We start from the raw sequence: 22,658 nt of genomic DNA on the forward strand, positions 1-22,658 counted from the left end.
TTAGTGCACCCAAGAGCATCACCTCTATTTTGCCCTCCAAACGTAGCACAGAACTCCATGCCAGGCCCACCTACGGCTCTTCCTTTTCCACCTCAACACAGCACCTTTCCCCTTCACAAAGACAGACTCACATGACAGATCTCCCCTCTGTAACCTTTGTTCACTTACTAAAGATAGGCATGCACACAGAAGAGAGGCAGAAAACACTCGGAAGCAAGGTGCTGCTGCTGACTGCTGAAACACTGTGCTGAGAGCTACAGCACACACACAGAGCACTTCCAGCAGTAATTTATCTTCTTCTCAAAAACGGCTTAAAACCCTTCAGATCATCCACTTCACTCCAGTTCCTCTTACTAAAAACACTGCTGCCTGGGAGCTAGCACTACAGGACAAATTCACAGGTGCGTGTCAAAAACAGATTCCGTCCCCCTGTTTATGGTCACAGCTCCCATTAAGCACCAGCTGAATAAGACAGGCTGCCTGGAAACGTGTGCCTGATCTCAGGGACAAGTTAGCTTTGCTTACACAATGGGTACATTCCACCCTAAACCTTTCCTTGAGTAATTGTTTAGTGGCCATTAGGAGAAAAAGCGAGAGCTTGAAGTGCTGGAGCTAACAAATGCAGCTGAGAGCTAAAGATTCAATATTTACCTTAGTGCAAAATCTGCTGAGGATGACGTGGTACTGAACCCAGATGTGGACTCAGCCCTCCGATCCATCACTTCCTGAGAGCAAAAAGGTGAGGACAATCCAAGCAAACCTGGGATCTTTCAAAGTCTGCCTTTAAACAACGTGACTGCTACTCCACCACTTCGGATAAGAAACGGACGAGAGAAACATGGGAAGGATATGGCATGGAAATTATTTATAAACTGAAACGTGGTACAATTTCTTTATATAGATTTTAAGCTTCATTTAGGCTGAATTTTCCTCCCAGCTGGAACAGCTGAAGAGGTAGCACTCATAGCCTGTGTGCTGCCAGGGAATGTATCAGCACCCACTGACATCGATAACAGCAGACAAGAAAGGTCCAGGAGCAGCACCTTACCAACAGGAGTCTGTAGGGAAAAATCAGCAAACAGCAACAGAAGCAGACTCAGGCATGGCACACAACAATAACAGAATGTTGGAAATGCCACTGCACTCCTCACTTTTCTTTCCCCAGAGTTAAAAGCTAGCTAAGTCAAGTTTCAAGATATTTCATATCTGTGCTTTGAGCTTAGTAACATCTAAATACATTCAGTTGCAAATAAGTACTGATTGTATCTTAAATTAGATTATATGAGGACATTTATATTTATAGATAGAAATTGGCACATGTAAAATGTTATGTGAGCTGAGAAATTAGTTCTGATATTTCTTTGCCCAATAAAGAAAATGACATTATTTGCCATCTAAGAAACAAATAGAATTAAACACATACTTTGTTAGTGCTGATATTAGGTAAAATATCTTGTTAATAAAATAAACAGCAGAAAACTGAAGAACAGAACTTCCAACTTTTGCACTATGTATGGCTTTATTATTATTATGTTCAAATAGAGGCAAACCAATGAGCTTTCCATGTTATAGTTCTGTTTCAAGATTTTGCAAGGGCACTTTATCACACTGCCTCTTAAAACGTCCAACTGAGTATTTATGATTAAAAGCAGTGGGTTTTTTATAACTTGATTTTAGGTATAACTTGATTTTAGATCTTACAAAAACATTACAAGTCCTTCCAGGTCAAAGCTGCTCTGATAAATGTGCACAGCAAAAAATAAATCTACATTAGTTCTGCTCCACGAAACCTGAAAAAACTGATACATTTTCTCTAAGTAAATGCTGACTACTTCGTGTTCACTTCAGTTTTAATTCTATATTACATCTACAAAGCAGATCTAGGTGCTGTCTTTAAAACTAGCACTGAGACATCTTGTTACAGCCCTTTACCGGGCCAATCATGTTGTGGATTGCCAAATCCCAGGCAAAAGACAACATTTTTGAGAGAATCTATGAATGCATTTTACAAATGCATTTGGAGAGGACGCTGCCAGGCAGCAGAGAGTTCAAGCCTATAGATCAAATTCAAGGCCAACTTTTTTCACCAATACTAAACTCACAATTAAGTCTCTCTCCTCCACTCAAAGCTGAGCCTCGAAGCTAAATATCAGGCTCTTCATGTTTGAAGATGTCAGATGTAAGCACCCCACAGCTGGCAGATAAACACACTGACCCTACCTGGAAGGCCACATAGAAGCAAGGATTCTGTGCACTGGATGCTGCCTGCTCCACCTGCACAGGATGCTGCAGAGGCCAGCATCTTCACCTGGCCCCTGGGATTAGTTGGGCTGGAAAAGGCACACAGCACATTCCTTCAGCACTTTTCTTCCCAGCACATCTCTAATATTTGCTGCAAGAGCAAGCTGAGCATAATTTGTTCTCGTACTTCTAATGAAAAGCAAGATAAAGAATGACATGACAAAAAAAAAGAAGTTATTGGCTGCAGAACAATCTTTAAAGCTATCTTACAGTAAGAAAAAGAAACAAGCAAGCAGAAAGAAGGACAGCTTTCAATAGCATAAAGAACACTCCCATATCACTGTATCAGCAGCAGTTGTCAACACCGTATTTACAGCCAGTCCATATAATGAAATAAAGATAGTTGGAAGTGACTCCAACAGTTATGGTGCTTGAATACACTGCATACAATGGACAAAATGAAATCCCAGCAGCAGTTTTCTACATAAGGGAGGGCTTTATACAGTGATCTGCATTACTTTTCCTGCCCAAGTTATGAAAATGCTCAGTAGTCACAAAATCAGTAGAAATCGAACAGAACTAGATTAAAAAAGGAAAAAAAAATCAGCTCATGTTCTAATCAAAGTGCTCACAGAGAAAAGCTTTGCTATGTTTCCTTCCCCCCCCCAAGGTCCTTTGTAAAATAAAGCTAAAAAAAAAAATGGTTACATTCAAAAAGCTATATTTTATTGTTATGGCAACTGATGTGCTAAAAATAAAGAAATAAAGTTGTTATGGCAACTAGCATTTTAAAAGGCAGTCAAAAGTAGAATAACCAAACATTCTGCTGGCTTAAAATGTAACGTCTATGACTCAATTTTCAGAGAGAGCTTCGGAGACAAGTAGAGTTCTCTTTTTGGTGGTGCTCCAGAGCTCACAATTAGCACAAACTCCAGAGAGCTCCGCAGAGCACAAGGTAGGAGCTGTATGAGAACAGACACTTCACCTCTGGGACTTCTTTTGGTCACTGGGAGCAACGCACACCCTGTGCTGCCTCCTTACTGCGCTGAGCAAGCAGAGTTCTGACCCTTCACACATACAGATGACTGTAATTACAAGATCATTCTCCCCTTCAGCGTCTGCTAGATGGCTGGTCAGCCTTGTGAGCTGTACTTCCCCGCAGCAGACAGGCACATATCAAAATTACCACTTATCAAATTAACAGAGCTGCACACAGTGAAACTTTCCGAGGCCCGTAGTCAGATAAGCCGTAATTAATAGTAGGCAGAGTATCTAACAAATACGTCAGGGACTTGAGATGGTAACTTTTACTGGCAATAACTTCCACTGGCAATAACGTCCATTGGAACCACACACACAGCATTTACCCCCATGCCCATGCTGGCTGACATTTAACACAGTATACCCACAGTCCCTATGTGAAGTACTCCTGTCTTACCCCTCTGAGAGCCCCATCCACCACAGCTATCCGCATTCACTGCTTGCACAGCCAAGAATTCAGATTTGTACTAAAGGGAGAAGAATCTGACCGATTCCTTACTGTGCACTGGAAAGTCAAGCAAGACGTAAGGAAGGGCAGCAAGGGTAACACAGATAAATTTAAGTGTATTTTTGTGGGCTTGTTTGCTCAATCTCTGTACTAATCCCTGAGGGTAGGTGCACAGTTACCCATTCCCCTGTAAGCACTACGTGAAGCCACAATTGTTTCCAGAGGTGCAAACATGGAGGCAGGAATGGATGTTAAATGAGGAATCCTGACAAAGTCAAGAGCTTCTGCAGAGGAAACTCCATGTACAATAGTCACTGTACAGCAATTTTCAGTCAAGATAAACCTTAGAAACAGGAAAATCAAAGCCTTAAATCAAAAATTTTAGCAGCATGCTTTGTAACACTCAGGCTGAAGGAGCCAGGCTGCATATTTTCAAGGCTTGTTGCTGACTCAACCAGCTAGCGAAGACAAAAGACAAACTGTTGTGAGCTTGCTATGAAATTTGTTTCCTCATTGTGTTAGTCTAAAATTAATTCAAGTGCATGGTTGCTTGAAGTGCAGGTCTTCAATTCCAAAGAAAACATGCAGCAGACCAAACAACACCCCACCCAACTGAGAGCTACCTTCATCCATTGCTTGCATTCTGCCTTGCATGGCAGCTGCAGAGGGAATGCACCTCACCACTACCATAGGAAAAGGAGGAAGTTCTCTGAAGAAATATGTAGAAGTCACCACAGCGCAGCTGCCTTCACCAGCAGTAAAAAAAACCTCTTCTGGCAGGCTGACGGTCTGGAAGAGGCACAGCCTGAAAATGCACCCCGAAATATGGGTTTTAGTTTAGAGTCAGGGTGTATACTGTACTATCTGGTCAAAATAAGATTAGATTTTGAAAAAGGGTTGCTTTTGAGAAAGTCAGCCATAGAAACGTGGCTTTATCCAGGCCGGATGTGGCTTTGGACAGCCTGGTCTGGTGGTTGGTGACCCTGCACATAGCAGGGGTTTGAAACTCGAGGGTCACTGTGGTCCTTCTCAACCCAGGATATTCTGTGACTCTATGATTCTATCAAATATTATATCTGACTAAAACATTGCTCAACATCACTAATATTCAGCTGTCAGTTCCAAAGAACATCCCATGACAATCTCCAACTGGACTAAATTCTTAGCCGCCGCAGTATTTGGGCATGTTCATAGAAACCCATGTGAAAGATTATTAGAAAGAAGAGATGCACAAATAGGATGCAAGTGGTCTCCTTTAGGGCAGCTGCTTTTTGCACCGGCTGCAAATCTTGTACTGATGGGGAAATTTCTCTTAACTGGTATGAAAATATTAATTTCAAAGAGAAAATGTTTATAGGCTACAGGCAGTAAATGAGATCTACAGGTCTCTCATCTCCTTTAAAGCAATTACTGTGAAATGCACCTAACACTGGCTCATTTCCTTAGAGCATCCTATCAGAACAAGTATGAATAACAATAAATCCCAAATTACAATCTAAAAGAAGTCACAGATAAATTAAGGTTGAAAAGGGTATCAGGATCCTCTCATGTATTAGATGCTAGCTTGAATTTAAGTGATACACACATTGCTTATATTATTACTGCTCACTCACCAAGATTTTGAAATATCAGCTCTCAACAGTTAGTCACAGAAAATAACTGCTTGCTTTGAAAACTGACTCCTGTGCCGCCTTCTACATGCGAAAGTTTAGGACTTCAGACTGAGTTCTTAGAGAAAATACTTGGTTTAAAGCTTTCAAAAGCACACAGCAGAACAAGAGCAAAGTTTCGCTCAGCTTTAATACAGACAAAGACCGTTCGAAGCCAAAACTGCAACTAGCAATTCAGATTTTCAAGACAGAGATCATTTTTAGATACTCACTGCATTTGGATATGTCAGTGCCTTCTGTGTGGCACCGCTGCAGTTCAGCAGCCAGCTGATGCACAAATGGCCTTCTTATTTACAAGTCAGTCTGAGGCTGTCCCCATTTGTTTCTGGAGACTAATGTCACTATTAATTTACATGTGCAATAACAGAAATTAGTCACCCTTATAAACAAGGCACTTAAAATGCAATTGCTCTGTCTTTCAGTGCAGCTTTTCAATTTCCAGACTGCAGATGCTGTGCGGGTAACATCACTGAACTCTACTCCTAGCTGCTCCATTACAGCAACGTACACAAAATGATGCTTTGTCTCTTCTGCTCACCTTCAAACAGCTCCATCCCTCGAGTAACGTGGCCTCCTGAACAGCAGTTACGTGACCTTTGCATGGAAGCAGGGAATGGTTAGGAGGAAGTCAGCATGCAAAGAATTACAGATGAAAGGCAGCACCATGAGAACATTGAGAAGATAAACGCTGTTAGGATTTGTAGAGCTCTCAGGCTGGCCTGGGCTCTGAGCACCCTGACGGAGCTGGAGACGTCTGTGTTCATTGCAGGGAGGTAGAGCTAGCTGACCTTTAAAAGTCCCTTTCAAATCAAATGATTCTATATTCTTACAACTGTCTGCACAAAAACTGATCAGTTTGAATCCCGGTTTGTTAACAGCTAAACTAGGATAGCTATCAGTGTTTTATCTATGGAGGGATAGAGTAGAGCTTTAAAACTCATTCAGAGGTATGAAGCATCTACCAGAACTAGCAGCTTTTATTGCACACTAAAGGAACAGAGATACTGAGATATCCCTGCTCCATTCTGCCTAACAAAACACTGTATCATTGTATATATCAGTGTACATTCAGAGACTATGAGGACATGAATTTAAGTATCAGTTCTTCCAGTAGCCATCAGTTAAGCCTATTCAGGCCATAATACTGTTATTACCATTCTATTTCAACTGATGCTCCCCCGCTTCTGCAGATAACGGATTATAAATTTACACAGATCCCAACAGAAGGTGGCCTCCAAGAGGACAAATGCAAATCTCATTTGCACTTTACCCTTCAGAACAGATGTGTGAGTGCATGTGATTTTTAGAGCTGGTACGTCTTACAGTGCCCCAAGAGTCAGGGTTGCATCCTGAGTGCCATCAGTGTTATCCTAAGTGGTTGAGCACAGAAGAGAAAATGCAGGACAATTCTGCATCTGGTAGAATGCTTTCTAATTTTTACACAGGCCCTGAAAAAAAATTTGGAATTATTTTACGTATTTTTTTAATACCATGCATAAAGGTTAAAATTTAGATAACACAGAAATTACTGATGGATGCTATTTTTTCTTTCTGCAAAGAGCTGTCATTAAACATAAGAATTCCTTCAGAGACAAAGAGTGAGTACAAGGTTTTCCCTTCCGTGCACACAAAATTGAAAAATTTTCTCCAGATGAGCAATAAATGAATCAAAACTTGACAAATTAAATTCACCTCAGGGACATCTTATTCCTGAATTTCTAACAGAAGTGTTAACATTTACTATGTGACTAGATACCTTGGCACATTCATAATAAACTAAACCTTTTATCTGAAGTCTGAATTTAAATAAAGCTCTTTAAAGAATTAAAACCTCTGTCAACGTCTGCTCTTCAGAGGCAGTATTTTCTTATTAATTTCTGGAAAGTATTTTCAGTTCAGATATAATTTGTTATGCCACAACACGTAGAGGGGAAAATTAACCTCTAGCAGTAACCAAAATACCACTAATGAGGCAATAATAACCAATATCAAAGACGAGACATCCCATCAATCCAATCATGTTTGATTGGCTCTTTCCCTAGAAACCACATTAAATTATAAAAACATCACAAATCTATCTGACCCAAAATGAACAATCAAGTTTAACAGATCAGGTAAGTAAAAGCCATCCTATTCTCACCCCTTTAGGGAAGGCAGATACAAGTAAAACTTAAGAACCTGCCAACAGATATTGAGTTAGCTGAATATAAAACAAACACAAAACTGGAATTGCTATGTATGTGTCTGATTATCTGTTCCTGCACAGTTATTGTGTTATTCTGTTTCGAACAAGATACAAGTTGATGGAAGAACTTATTCTGGATGCCATCACCAAGAAGTAAAAGAAAGGAAGGTTATCAGATGAAGTCAGCATTTGCAAGAGGAAATCATGCTTGACCAACGTGGTAGCCTTGTGTGATGTCATGACTGGCTGGGTCAGTGAGGAGAGCAGTAGACGCTGTCTACCTTGAGTTCAGCAAGGCTTCTGACACTGTCACTGATAACCTCCTCATCAATAAGTTAAGCAAGTGTGGGACAGATGAGTGACAGAGGGGTGGGCTGAGAACTGGCTGACTGACTAGAGCTCAGAGAGTTGTGACTGGCAGCACAGAGTCTGGTTGGAGGCCCATAGCTAGCAGTGTTCCTCAAGGGTCAGTAGTGGTTCTGGGCTTATTCTACATCTCCATCAATGACCTGGATGAAGAGGTAGAGTGCAGCTCAGCAAGTCTGCTGATGATACAAACCTGAGAGACATGGTTGACACACTATAAGGCTGCGCTGCCATTCAGTGAGACCTGGATAGGCTGGAGAGTTGGGCAGAAAGGAATCATGTAAGGTTCAACAAGGGCAAATGTAGAGTCCCACACCTGTGGAGGATTAACCACACTCATCAGTGCAGGTTAGGGATGGCCTGCCAGAGAGGAGCTCTGCAGAGAAGGACCTGGATGTCCTGAGGAACAACAGGTTGGCCACAAGCCTGCAGTGTGTAGTTGTGGCCAAGAAAGCCAACGGGACCTGCAGTGCATTAACAAGAGTGCGGCCAGCAGGTCAAGGGAGGTGATCCTCTCCCTCTGCTTTGCCCTGGTGAGGCCACATCCAGAGTACTGTGCCCTGTTCTGGGCTCCCCAGTTCAAGAAAGACAGGGAAATTCTACAGATCATCCAGTGAAGGGCTACAAAGATTCTTAAGGCCTGGAGCATCTCCCATCTGAGGAAAGGCTGAGAGACCTGGGGCTGTTCAGCCTGGAGAAGACTATGAGGGGATCTCATCAATGCTAATAAGTGTCTAAGGGGCAGGAGCCAAATGGATGGGTCCAGGCTCTTTCAGTAGTGCCCAGCAACAGTACAAGGGCAAGGGGCAGAAACTGGAACATAGGAAGTTCATACAAACATGAAGGAAAACAACGGTGAGGTGACAGAGCACTGGAACATGCAGCCCTGAGAGGTGGTGAAGTCTCCTCTGGAGATATTCAGAACCTCCCTGGATGCTTTCCTGTGTGACCTACCGAAGGGAACCTGCCTTAGCAGTGGAGTTGGACTCTATGGCATCCAGAGATCCCTTCCAATCCCTACAATTCTGTGAAGTATTACATATCTCCTTTTAGCCTACTGAAAAAGTGACTTTCTAGTAATTGATAATTGATCATCATAACAGCTTTTTTTTTTTTTTTTAATCATCAATAAGCATATAGCTGTACCATTGATATCTAGTACCTCTAGAAGAGAAGCGAGTATTTTCCTATTAGCAGAAAATGATATAAAGATGCAAATAAAAAGTTAGAACCAAAACATCAGAAATTGGCATTTTCCAATATATTATCACGGAAATTTCCTAGTGATAAGAGTTGAGACAATCAAAGATCTTAAGATTCTTTTTCTCTTTCCTCCAAAGGAGGGACATTTATGATTTTCCATAGGTATTTGCCATTAGAACACATCTCAGAAGAAAACCTGCCAGTCGTTTTGGGAATAATGAGAATGCTTCACTACAGACAGACACATTTTCAAAAAACTGCTGGAAAAAAAAAACAGAAAGAAAAGCAGACAGTTTTATATGCCATTCCGGATGCTCTCTGTTGTTGGTAATCAGCCTGCTCAGTAGGCAGAGCTCAGATGACATGGACAATCCCCATGGAACCAAGCAGAAAACCCAGAAGTTGCTCCACTCCACAAAGAAGGGTAAACAGCTCTCCCAGATTCACTGAGGTCAAAGAGATGCAGAATTCTGAACACAAATATTTGCCACGAAAATACTCTAATGTTTCAGTCCATTAACCAACCTGCTGTGGCAGCTGGTGAACAGTCATCTTTTTAATTAGTCTCCTTTACTGATTAATTAGTCTCAGAGCACTGAGCAGTGGAACCCTGCACGATGCCATTGAGACAAAAGATATTCCTCTTCCTGGTGCTAGTATCATAGTCTTTGGTATAGCTGCAAATAACAAGCTTGGTTAATTTTCCACTCAAACCATGCATGTAACTCTCAATCCACAACTAAACAGTTTTAATGCCACCCTTTCGCACAAATAACAAACATGGTATCAAGGCACCAGTTTCAAAGCCAACTGCGTTTTATCACATCAGATTAGACACAGTGGCTCACTTGTAATCTCCTCCACATTCCATTTTCTACCTATGCTAACAAACTTGCATTAAAAAAAAGTCAAGCAAATATTACCTTATTGCTGCCATCAAGTGACAGCAGATTGCTAACCATTTACACATCAGTTCTGACAGGGTCAGTGAGATGTGACAGAGCATCATGGCTGCTGAAGACCACTACCAGTCACAACAGCTGCAAATGGGGTAAACTGTGCCTTGCACTGGTTAATTTATGGGAGCTCCAAATATATGGAAATAGCCCACCTGAGCAACTTGAGAGGGAATGGGAAGGTGAACAAGAACTCCTGTCACACACACACAGGAGAAAGCCTCCATCACTGAAGCAACCCACATTTGTGTGTTAGTCCTGTTCATCTGCATCTAACAAACAGATCTGACATGACTTTACAGGAACTCTATAAATACCAATATTATCCCTTCATTATCATCATGTAAGCAGTTTTCTCAGAGATTTGCATTTGTTTCTTACTTAACAAATGGAGAGAAATACATATTTATCTCTGCTAACGCACATCTTTTCCCCTCTGCATGGTGCCACATGCAGCAGGGTCAGAAGCCCGTGGCTCACATGTCATAAAGGTAACTGCAGGGAATTTTTATACAGAACAAATTTACATATATGCCAGAAATGAAACACTGCCAAATCACAACTCCCACTTTCTCGTACAGAAATTGTACGCAAGGCCTGCTATTGTGCTCCAGTCAAGATTTCTGAGAGGCTCACAGCAATCACCAAGCTGGAACTCAGCAGGAGATGAAAGACAGAGCAGTGGCTTGTCAGTAAGGCAGTATTTCTCAGCACAGAAGTGCTGCTCCCTCCTCGCCCTCCCAGAAGCTCGAAGCAGAGATGGGAAACATGCCGCCATGAGAAGGCTCTGGCATTGGAAATACAGCTCACTAGATGGCTCTCAGCAGCCTGCTGACCTCCAGCACAGGGGATGACAGGACTTGCCTTTTCAAGCCAGTAAGAACAGCACTGATTTTTCTAACTAGGTCAGACATTTTTCTTTCTGTGTTGAACTGAAACACTAAACAAAACCCAAATTATTTGCCCCTGACAGAAAACACAGAACAAAACACTTCCCTAACAGAAAGGCCGTGTTTGTATCACAATTTCTTAGTAAATCTTTATATTGAGATTGTGCTACCATTCACAAGTGACCCATTTTCAATCTGTCAACACTGTTCTCCTTCCGCAGCAAGCAGTTTCCCAGGACTCACCCAGTAGTTTTAAAGCTCCAGCACTTAATATGTTTCTTTGTGTTGCCCAGAAAATGCATCCACAGATCAGGTATCATAAGCCCAATACAGGTAACCCTAGCTATCAGATCAACATAGAACCTGTGACAGTAAAATGACAGTTTTCAAGATTTGTTCCTCAAGTTAGTTCTCTACAATTTGCTTTAGAATAAAAATTTTGTAGATCCCATATAATCAAATGTGCTATTATAGTCAAGAAATACATTCAAGGAAACTGACCAGCATTCCTTACATTACCAGGAAGTAATGGCTAATGCTAAGTTAATGACTGCAGCACTCCACACCGTTCTACAGAGTGACACTGTTTAGTCATATTGTTTTGATCAGCAGGCAAAGAAAAGCAAACCTGCACCTACATAAACTTTCTTCCTTACAGATCTCCACATGAAGAGCTTCTTCCATTGATTTCCAGGTGTCTTCACTCTTTCTGAGGCAGTGCAATTGGCAGCTCAACCGAACAGTACTGCTGAGGCTGGATGACAGAAAGGAAAACGGGCCGGGGTGTTGGGAGAGAGCTGTGATAAGAAGCTGGGAGATGGAGCAGCATGGGACAGCATGGCTGCAGCTCCAAGGCAAGCGGGCAGCTGGGTCAGGGCGAGCTGTACCAGGGGCAAGCAGGCAGCAGGGCATGGCACAGATGGTGCTCCCACCTCTGACACACCTGACTCTCAGGACAGTCAAATGCAGAACGTTGCCATCTCTTACCATGTTGCAGTGTTTTACAGGAAGATGCTCAAGGATGCACGTGCTTACTGAAAATTCTGAAGTAGTCAAGGAGACAATGAAACTGCCCAGATGTATGCACAAATGGAAAGAATCAAAATGAAAGCTATATATTTGATGGGAAGAAAAGTTAATTACGGAAAAAAATCACGCACGTGTTCATATATTGGGACAGCAGTGCACAAACAATGCAGAAAAATCAGTTCTGCTCTGGCATACAGAAGAAAGTGAACAATTGAACAATACTTGCATTACAAACCTGCTGAACATGCATCTCATTACTGATACACATAAAATACTGCTACCAGAAAGCTTTCAGCAGGACTCAGAGAAGAACGGATGTATGACAATCCTTAAGTAGCTTAATTCACTTTACAAGCACACAGAACTGAAACCGTTTTTCTTCAGATATAGCACAGAAAGTTCCTACAAAAAGTCTGACAAGTTTTTCAATTGCATCCAACCAAAAACAGGCCTTATCTTCAGTTTGGCACAGTAGCCCTCTCATCCATTTATTTTTATGAACTCTTTCGTCCAACGTATGCTGGGTGATGTTATCACCAGTAGCTACGTGTGGCTTGGCTACAGAAGAAAGCTTATGATTTCAGAATAGATTTATTTCAGAAGAAAACTGAATTTGCACAAATGCTTCAGCAAATCATTCCATAATCCATACCAGTGTGTGCAGCATCTATCATCTTCCAAAATACACACCACCTAAATACTTCTACCATGAAAAGGCTAAATGTGGCAAGGTATTTTAGAGGCATGAGACCCTAGCTTCAAGATCAGATTTGTATTTTAGAAGCTCTCCATTCCCTCCTCCACAGTGAAACAAACATATTTGCCACTTTTGGAAAGCAAGCAGAAAAATAATGGAGGTGGCTTTGATGCAACATACAGCTGACAGATGTCCTGCGAATGGTTTCCAAGGAAAATACAACCCAAGTACCACTTCAAAAAGAAAAATGTACACCGTCAAAATAACTCTATTAATTGGTAAAGGAAAAAGAAGTCATGATGGCAGATCTCACGCTGGGACTTTTTAAACTTGACCGACAAAGCTGGTAGGTCAGACAAACAGGACAAGCATCAAAAAGATGTCACAAGATTATGAAAGGAAGCATTTACTAACAACCTCTACCCCAGAACTTTTCTGTGGACATGTGATTCATTCTCCATACAATGAATCCAACATTTTCTTTGATCAACATACAGAAGTATATTCACCTATTTGTGCCATTGTGACCATTCTTGATACTGCTTTTTCTCCCCCTCAAAGTGCATGAGCACCCTGCGGTGAATTGTAGAATCACAGTAAGTGAATGTACTCACTCTGCACAAAGTTTTTGCCAGTTTAACCCAGTGGTTCTCAATCTTTAGATTACAGCTATAAGCAGTCTGGGACAACACCACAGACAACTTCAAGCGCTCACTGACTGCACTGGTAGCATTGATGTGTGGAATAGGAACAGATTACTGATGCAGTCCTCTCAAACCATCTGTACCACAAGGAGACTGGTCTTTTCTTAAGGAAAATATTTCTGAATTTCTTTTTTAAACAACAAAATAAAAACCACTCGAGTTTGTATCCTTATTTCTTACTAAAAAGCAGGAAAATAAGACACAGAGTAAACAGAAACTGCTGAAAAACAAAGGTATGAATTTAAAAAGCAAACACCTGGACAAGAAGCTGATGTGCTTATTATCATCTCAGCAAGAGATCAGAAAACCTAAATGTCAAGTATTACTGCAGATACAGGTCAGCAGTTTCTGTCGCTAATGTCATTCAGCAGGTACCCCTGGCAGGAGGTAAAGCCACCATCACAACTTCAGTTGCTTCAAACAAGCCAAAACGCTCCACTCTTCTGCTACTTTGCCACCGAATAAAATTGTATTAAAATGTAGAATTCATTTTAACTCCTCAAAAAAGAGAAGGGGAAAAAAAAAATCACTTACCATTGTGATGAGAATTCTGTATTTATCCAGCATTGCCTCATTGTCGTGGCATCCTGCCAGCAGCTGCCAAACCTCTGCTCTCAGTGCCTCGGGAACTCCTCTTTTCACCAGCGTGGACAATCCGTTGGGTCTCACCACAAGGTTATTGTGCCTGAGAAACAGAGAACCGTTCACCTGTTAATTACGTGAACAGAAAGTGAGACAAAAAGAGCTCAAGCTTTCCAATAGTGCTCTGAAAACTAAGAGTCATCAGCTATAAACATTTCTTCCACGGGTCATACTAACTAGTATTCGTCAGATGGGAAGCAAGGATTTACAGCGAGAACCAATGGCAAAATATAGTGGTTTCCCAAGTTATGCCAGGGAAGATGAGAAATGGTAATGAGAATTAAAATAATAAACTGTAGAAACTGAACTGGTCAATAAACTGGTCAATAAAAAAGTAACTGAATTGAAAGGGAAAACTAAACTGTATGTGCAACGTGTATGTTTAGCATAAGTTCCCTGCATAGGGAATGACATTCTGGGAGCAATCAGAAGGTGACTTTAAGTGCTAACAGAAAGATCTGCAGTCCTGCTCTTACTCCAAGCTCCATGAACACACAGCTAACTGCACAGCAGCCCTGACGTGCAGCTTGCTAAAATGCCAGCACCCCAAGCACAGCTGCCCACGAGGCTGCACAGCCACCAGGCCATGCTGCAGCACCAGGCTGGCTCTTCCCTGCCCCCCGCACCATGTCAGTAACCCTCAGAAGTGGGCACACGTAAATGTGAGGAGGCTGCAACCACACAGATCGAATACTGAAGGCAGGGTATTTTTCACAACTGAGCCCATGCCTTCAGGATAAAACAACTGCACGTACAACACTGCACAGCGTTCAGACACAGATATTTAAAAACCCTTTCTGAGATAATGGTGTTTACTGCTGTAGATTAAACCTCGGTTTGATTTATTATGACAATTTTCCTAACAGTGCAGCAAGAAGGCCGTGTGAATTGATGCTACTCTTGCTAAGGTACAAAATGCTTGCAGGAATTTGCTTTGTTATTGTTTTGACCATTGTTATGTTTTTCAGTTCTACTGGCAGGAGAATGCTAAGAGCTACAGTTTAGCCAAATGCTAGCAAGCTGCCATTTAATTAAATAACCCATAATTTGACCCTCAATTTTATATAAATGTTTGGAGTACTCATTCTCTGAAGCAGCTCATTAAGACGTGAACAGTTTTCCACTGCTGTTTCCATTCAAAAGCCACTCTAAACAATGTTCTTTGTCCCATACTCAGAGGATGGTATCCATGATACCCCCGTTGTCTCAAATCACTGTGACACCGGGGACGGGCCGGAAGGCATGACTTACTATGCATAATGCTTTTAAAAACTGATTAGCTTTAATTTTAAGCATGCGGTGCAACAGAAGTCACTTCAAACTTCATCATTCAGTCAGCCAAAATGAAGGCCTTGCCAGGCCCTGCTCCTTTTTCTGGTATATCCTGAGGCAGGGCACATTAGTAGTGCCATGACAGGAAGAAGTTTGAAAGCAAAGACAATATTCACAGATTAAAAGAGTCACACACTCTGAATAGCTACAGTATGATGAAGCATACATCCAGGTATAAATAAAATACAATAGAGACTTTAAATTTTGCAAATACAAACTATTCACTGTACACTTCATATCAAATTAGCTTGGTTATTAAGTGGATCTGGTCATATGCATTGTATATAAAACACAAAGCCTTCGCTAATGAGTCAGCGAGTAGATAAGATAAAATCAGCAGCTAAAAAGGAACATTCCCATATAAACATCACAGGGGTGTGCTGAGTCATGCTAAGAAACAATACTAATAACCTCCAAGCAGCCACTAATGGAGATGCTCCTTCCATGTTACAGCACCTCATCACGTCATGCTCACTATCAGGAACTGAGCATGCCACAGTACATTACTGCAGCTGACATGTATTTAGATAGCTTCACAGCAGCAGTAACACTTTAGCAACTTTAGGATGTAGTGAGGAATAGGCTTTGTGAAATAAATTAAAAGCATTCCACTGCTTTCCAACTGCTTACCGCATCTTCTTGTGCAATTATTCCGTGCTCTGCCGTGCCCTTTGAAGGAGACTGTTGGAGCAATGTTTCTGCTGACTCAGTCCATGAGCTTACAGTGACATTTCAATTAACTGACATGGAGAATTTAAAATGCAAGGAATTTTTCACCTACAAGGCAAATGGGCACACCACTTCCCCACGTGAAAACGTTCCTATTTATTTCTTTACGCTTTCTACAAGCACACAGATACTCCTTTAGCATATGGTGCACTGTTTAAAACATTTCAAATTGTCAAAATTTTTTCATGTTACGCTTTCCAGGTTTTGTTCTTAAAATGTAACATAACGCTGTTTAAGAATCCAAGTCCTTTATGTATTTCAATTCATCTCAAAAGGGAATACTGTATGAGACTCTGCTAAACTAAATGCTACTGCTAGACTTCAAGCTAACTGGGACATCTCATTTCTCATCCTGTATTTAACTTACTGCAACTGGGATGTCTGACCACCAAAAGATCCTCTGACTTAAGTGGCTCATTGGTTTTGTGGTGCCAGATGTAAGATTTCAAACCATTTATAAATTCTTTCTTTGGGTTGGCCTTTAGAACAAGCCTTGGATAGTCCTGAGTAGCTCCAGAGCAGATCTGTTTCTAGCTATCCCACAGGAGGAAGGCATCTGTGTACAGGGATCAATCAATTTCCATACACTTCCTCATTTTCTTCAGCACTCAAAATGTGGTGAGAAATGACAAAGGCAGGAAGGAGGGGCTCTGCTGAGAACTCGGTGGTGTCTCATCGAGGTGGCCCTTCCACAAGGCGTCCCTTACATCTAAGATCTGCAATAAATGGTTGTTTCATCTCCAAACAGACAAGGTGGTCAAGTAAAGAGGGAAAGCATCTTACTAAGCCTTAAAACGTTTTTCAGCTCTTTTTGGAGCAGGGAAGAACCAACTGTGCCAATTTTGGGTTAAGAACCTATGATTATATTTGACCCAGGCAGTATGAGCTATTACTTATAAAGACAAAACCAAGTAAGTGGTTCTGGCATTTGCTAACAGCATAAGGTCTTGCAGAAGCAGCAAATTCACTGTCTTTTTCTCTCTTGGCAAAACATACACTGCTGTGCTTAATTAAAGCACAGAAATTAAAGCACAGAATTAATGCTGCTCCAGGCTTACAAACCATCTTACTCCTCACCAGAAACAGTTTACAGTGAGGGTTGCAGTCCTTCCAGAATTTCTTGTGCTGATACAAAGCACATGAAAGAAGAGAAGGAAGAGCCTTCCTAAACAATTCAATGAAATGTACCTCAGCCACAGCAGCTCTCCTGTAAAGCAGAGAGTTTCAAGCTTCCTGCATATTATATATATATATACATATATATATATATATATATATATGTATATATGTATATATTCCATATAAGGCTCAAAAACAAAGAAAAAATTAATGCTTAAAATCTATATTTTTATATATAAAAAAAGAAGCATTACCATCTCCCTAGTAATTCTCCCCAGGAGTACAAAATCTTCTCAGGACAATCCTTTGACACATCACCAGTGCCACTGGAGAGTTCATTATCACTCTCTGCAAAATAAAAACAAAGACACAAACAAGAAAACAAAAGCATGCACAGATTTACCAAAAAAGAACAGACATTAAGGACGCATACATGAATGTGTCAGACAAATTCTTCTCACTTATCAGCTTCGAAACAAGCAAGAGACATAGATAGTATTAGTGGAACTGTAAAGAATGGTTGGTGGATTTGACAAAATAAATGTATTAGTAAAGTCACCATAAAGTTTAAAAGACAAGGCTACAGAAGAATTGACAGGGCTGTTATGAGAGAAAGGGCTGAGATGCAGAAAAGCATTACATGAGAAAAGATTCAAGGCAATCAGCTCTTCATTCAGTGATACTTCACAATGTAAAATTATCTAAAAGTCACATCCACTCTGAGTTTCACATAAAAAGAACTCTCTTGCAAAACACAGACAATAACACCACTTCATTACATCCATCCTTTCTGTGGCATTCTGCTCTCATGTGGCACAGTGCTCTCCAAAGCCTGCTCAGAGCAATGAAATTATTTTTTTAACGAAATAAGCTCAAAGTGCAGTAAAAATGACACTGCCACATTAAAGGTCACACGGTAAGGAACAGAATGCTTCAGATGGAAAAGCAGCAAAATAAGTATCAGAACAAATGACTTGTGCAGGAATACGTGCCATTATATATGACTAACACACACAACTCAAGAAGATAGCATGAGCTTAGGATAGTAGGCTCAAACAGGCAGTAACAAGCCAGTTTTGAAGTGTTTTGGAAGCCTATGCAGCTGCTCACTACAGTGAATGGGAACTTTTTAGAACAGCTCCTGATGCGATCATGGCTTTGCAGTTATTCTGGGCTTTTTCTAGTGTTATCTGCAGAAAACACTGCTAAAGATTAAACACGAGTACAGTTTTGACAACACTAAAATTTAAATGGTCTGCAGCTCTCAGCACCTTTGTTAGTGAAATCCAGTCCAAATGAGGCACTGAAACAGCCCCGTTCTCCTCAGAGGCCTCAGAGTACGGACAGCTCAGGTGTCAGAATGCCTGAGCTTGCTCTGGAGCTATCTCAAGCAGCTACGTCTTCATCCCTGTCATTCAGACTTCAATTACACATTTCTATTGTTTACTCTCAGCAATTGCCAAAGGCAAGTCAGTAATGGAAACATTGTCAGGTTTTGAATCTGGTAACAAAACACAAGGACAAAAGATAACTGTATTTCAAGGACAGTTAATGGCAAAAATGCTGTGCACGTACAACAGCACAACAAATGTTTGTTTAGTTTTTTTGAATTGCATGGCAAAGTATTCAAACATAGGTTGGTTTTATGTTTTGGAACCAGTAAGGTTGTTTGTATGTCACATTAGATGACAATAAAAAAAAAAAGAAACATTTTAAATGGACAAAAAGCTCCTAATTCTAAAGGCTCACAAACCTTCGTACGTACACTAAAGTTGGAGATGGAAACATGGGGATGTAAAAATAAACAAACAGAAGGATCATTTTAACTAAATTGTCATCAAATTCTTACCATACTAAAGCACTTAGAAAAGAAGCTACACTTAATACTTCTGGGTTGTTATCTGATTCAAGCACAAGCTTACCAAGGAACATCAACGCCAGCCAATGCAGGAAAGCCTTCCTTCCCTCACCAGGTCAGTATGCTACACAACATCCTTCAAAGCTCCTAAGGAGATCAGTGTTACAAAGCATAATTATCCCAATCAGATGCAGCACAAAGCTACAGTGCTTCAGCCCTGGAAACTCTTTCATCTGGAAGGCTTCACGGTAGTTGGAATGCATTATTCAGTTGTATGTCAGAAAATCACAGGCCTTAATTAGAAATGCCATATGCTCCCTTTCAAAAGACACTAACGTCAAATTTCAAAATAGAACAGGGCAAAGGGTGGAGAATAAACAGTTTTAAAAATCTCTACTTTGTTTCCATTCTGAAGACTTTTCACATGCTCTGATCCATGCAATCCCTTCGGTATAAATTAAGGAAAAAAGAAAAGAAAATGGATCCTGGGAGGAATTTTTAGCTGTACAAATTCTTCCCCGAAGTGTGCCTTTTTCCCCCCACACTGTATAGCATCTATAAGCCAGCAGCACTAGCCAAAGCAGTTTTATCCTGTCTGATTCTGCAGGGAATGCAATAGAACCCTTCCTCTGAATGTATCATGTATTTTTCTCTTGTTTTTATGTCCTGCCCTCTCAGAAGCTCTCAGATGCAAATCTGAATGCATACCTCAGCAGAACAGGAGGACAAGGATTGGCAAGGAAGCAGATCAGTGTGGCTGGGTTGTGAATGTGTGCAACACACATGGCCCCTGAGGATATTTACAGCCAATAATGTCTCTTTTTTTAACGCAGTACACGCTCTTACTTTGTGGATGGACATCCCACAAAACAGTTGCCTAAATTCCAAGTTTCACTTTAATGCAAGCCCGAAGAATTGAATTTAAATAGCCAGCATCACTCTGCATGGCTACAACACAGAATCAGAGAATATCTTGGGTTGGAAGAGACCTCTGGAGATCACTTGGTCCAACCTTCTGCTCCAAGCAGCTCTAGTTAGATTAGGTCACTCAGGGGCTTGAGAGTAAGTGTGGAGTCTTGAAGATCGTCAAGAAAGATGATTCCAGAATCTCTCTAAACAAACCTTTCCACTGCTTGAACAATGATTATGGCTTAAAAACGTCCCATTAGGTAATTAGAATTCCCCACACTTGATATCTGCTGCCTCTCAGCATGTCACTGTAGAACTTTGAGTAGAGCATGGCTCCATCTTCAACTCCTGATGCAGTGCTTGTAGATAACAGTAAGGTTCTCCTCTGGACAAGTTTTGTTTCCCATCCTCAATAAACACAGTACCTTTAAATTATCCCAGCACAGTATGTGCTGCAGCCTTCTGATCAGCCTGGTGACCTTCACTGCAGTGTCAGCATCTGTCTGGTACTGCGCAGCCCCAAACTGGACACAATTTGCATGAGAGATCTTGAAGCCTGTACAGATATCACTGGGGCTGGGGAAGGAACTACCTCATCATTCATTATTTGAGCAGCCTATTTTGAAGAGGGCACAGAGTTGCACTTTAAGAGGCCCAGCGCTCATGTCATCTATTAAGTTAAAATCCTTTACTGACCAGGCTCAACTATAACATTTTTCTGCCTTTAAAAGACGGACTCCATCCTGTAGAGTGCCCTTATGAAAGACCTTTTACCATTCCGTGAGAAATAAAGCTGGGCTCTTTATACTTGGTTTTCCAAATGGTTAGTTACATTTCCTGACGTGCTCTGCCTTCCACATAGCAGAGCCATAACCTGAAAAGCTACTTTTAGTGGGACCACCCTGTGCCACAAGTAAAACCAGAATAGGTTTTGACTACCTCCCAAGAACACCGTGGAGCGTTCAACAAGCCTTAAAAGAGAGTTCAGGTAGGTTATCTAAGTTGCTCTTTTTTCAACTTGACCACAGAAAACACAGGCCTGGATCACACAGCCCCCTGCAGACACTTGTTAACAGACAGACTTCCAGTTACCCCCCCAAGTTCATTCCAAGTCCTTCCTACTGTAGCTCTTGGTCTCACCTCTCCCAGTTCTCAATGCTTTCTTTCTCCAACTTAACCAATTGTTTTTTCTCCTAAACAGAGCAGACAATTTTAAAAACAATTTTAACATGTCTCACGTTAAAAAAGAATCTTTGTCTGCCCACTTCTTCTCTCAAAAGACACGTCCTCAGTGCTTCTGCTCATTGCTGACTACTTCCTCCAGCCTCTCTCCACTTTATGTATGTATTTATGTATGTATTATGTCTGTATTTTCCCAGTGAGCCACGTTCAAACAAAACACCAAGACCTCACGTGTCCAGTACAGAAGAACCATGCAGATGCTCTCTCTTGATCATAACCTGGCATCTCACAGGAATAAAACACACACACACACACTTGCAAACAAAGTCTTGGCCTTTTCCTTCCCTTTATGTATTCTGACAGCACCATGTACCTGTACCTCCTCAGGTACCTGGCATACTCTTAGGAAAAAACAAGCAGCTTTGTGCATCAGAATTGTTCATTTTTGGCATAAGGCAATAGATGCCAGTTAAGAACTCTTGCTCCTGTCAACAAAAAAATAGGTGTTAAGTAGGCTTGAGTGTTTCTGACCTTGTTATTTTATTTTTTAACTGCAAATGAGGGGGATTTGGTTGGGTTTTTTTCATTTTTCTTAGAAGTTACCTTTAAAACCACACTCTTCTTTTATCCCTGTTTGAAACAAACATTATAGATACAGACAGAACCAACTTTTGAGAAAGCAGCTCTGCTCCCCTTAAAAGAAGCCTACTAGATTACTTGAAGTACAGCAGTGCTTTAGAAGTCAGACTAATATGTTGACACAAAATGCAAATAAATTAGAAAACTACAGTGTTGATACCAAGAGCTCAGCATACAAGCAAATAAGTACAATCTAAAGTGAGTGAAAACGCATGAATATAGCAGAAAAAAAATGAACAGGTGGGGTGTGAAGAAGAAAAAAGGATTTTTAATGGGTTTTAATTGAGAAGCTATTACAAGTGAAATAAAGAGTAGGTGGAACTGAAAAATAATACACTTGGAGCAGCCTGAGCAGGGCAGCTTGTAGGAGAAGGAAATTAGGTTGTAAAGATAGGTGGGAATAGAATGGGAGTAATTCAAAAATGAGGAGTTTGATCATTATGTAGGAGAAGAACAAAAATGAAGGGAGGGCTGACGTTGGCAGCGTATCATCAGGGCAACAAGACAGAGACTTCACGTGGAATCATTCCATACATTAGAAATGAAAGACGATCATGAGAAAGGCCACAAAAAAAGCAAGTTTCCATTTATAAGGCAAAAGGAAATTATACAGAGCACGAGCTATAGTTTTGCCAGGGAAGACAAGAGGGAAACAAAGTTTAGGTCATAGAGTTAATTCTAATATTAAATAAAGCAGACTTTCAGAAAGATTCAACTTATCAATGCATTACAAAATATTCTGATGAAGGTAAAAAGCCTCAAAATGCCTTTTAAATCATACATTTATGAAATGATGATCCTCAGAAAATTTACACCAG

At 40.9% G+C, this 22,658-nt stretch overlaps 1 protein-coding gene across 2 annotated transcripts in view; it reads right to left on the reverse strand.

The window, feature by feature from the left end:
* The window catches only part of RABGAP1L (RAB GTPase activating protein 1 like), a gene marked incomplete at both ends in the record, with an annotated part of 181,804 nt that overhangs the window by 135,839 nt on the left and 23,307 nt on the right, over positions 1-22,658 (reverse strand). For both annotated transcript variants that reach the window (XM_079536078.1, XM_079536077.1), the window contains 2 exons: positions 13,965-14,115; positions 17,507-17,600. In XM_079536078.1, coding sequence (XP_079392204.1) covers positions 13,965-14,115; positions 17,507-17,600 — 245 coding nt within the window. The remainder of the gene's footprint in view (positions 1-13,964; positions 14,116-17,506; positions 17,601-22,658) is intronic.

Source organism: Tetrao urogallus (assembly GCF_951394365.1).
Source record: "Tetrao urogallus genome assembly, chromosome: 5".
NCBI lineage: Eukaryota > Metazoa > Chordata > Aves > Galliformes > Phasianidae > Tetrao > Tetrao urogallus.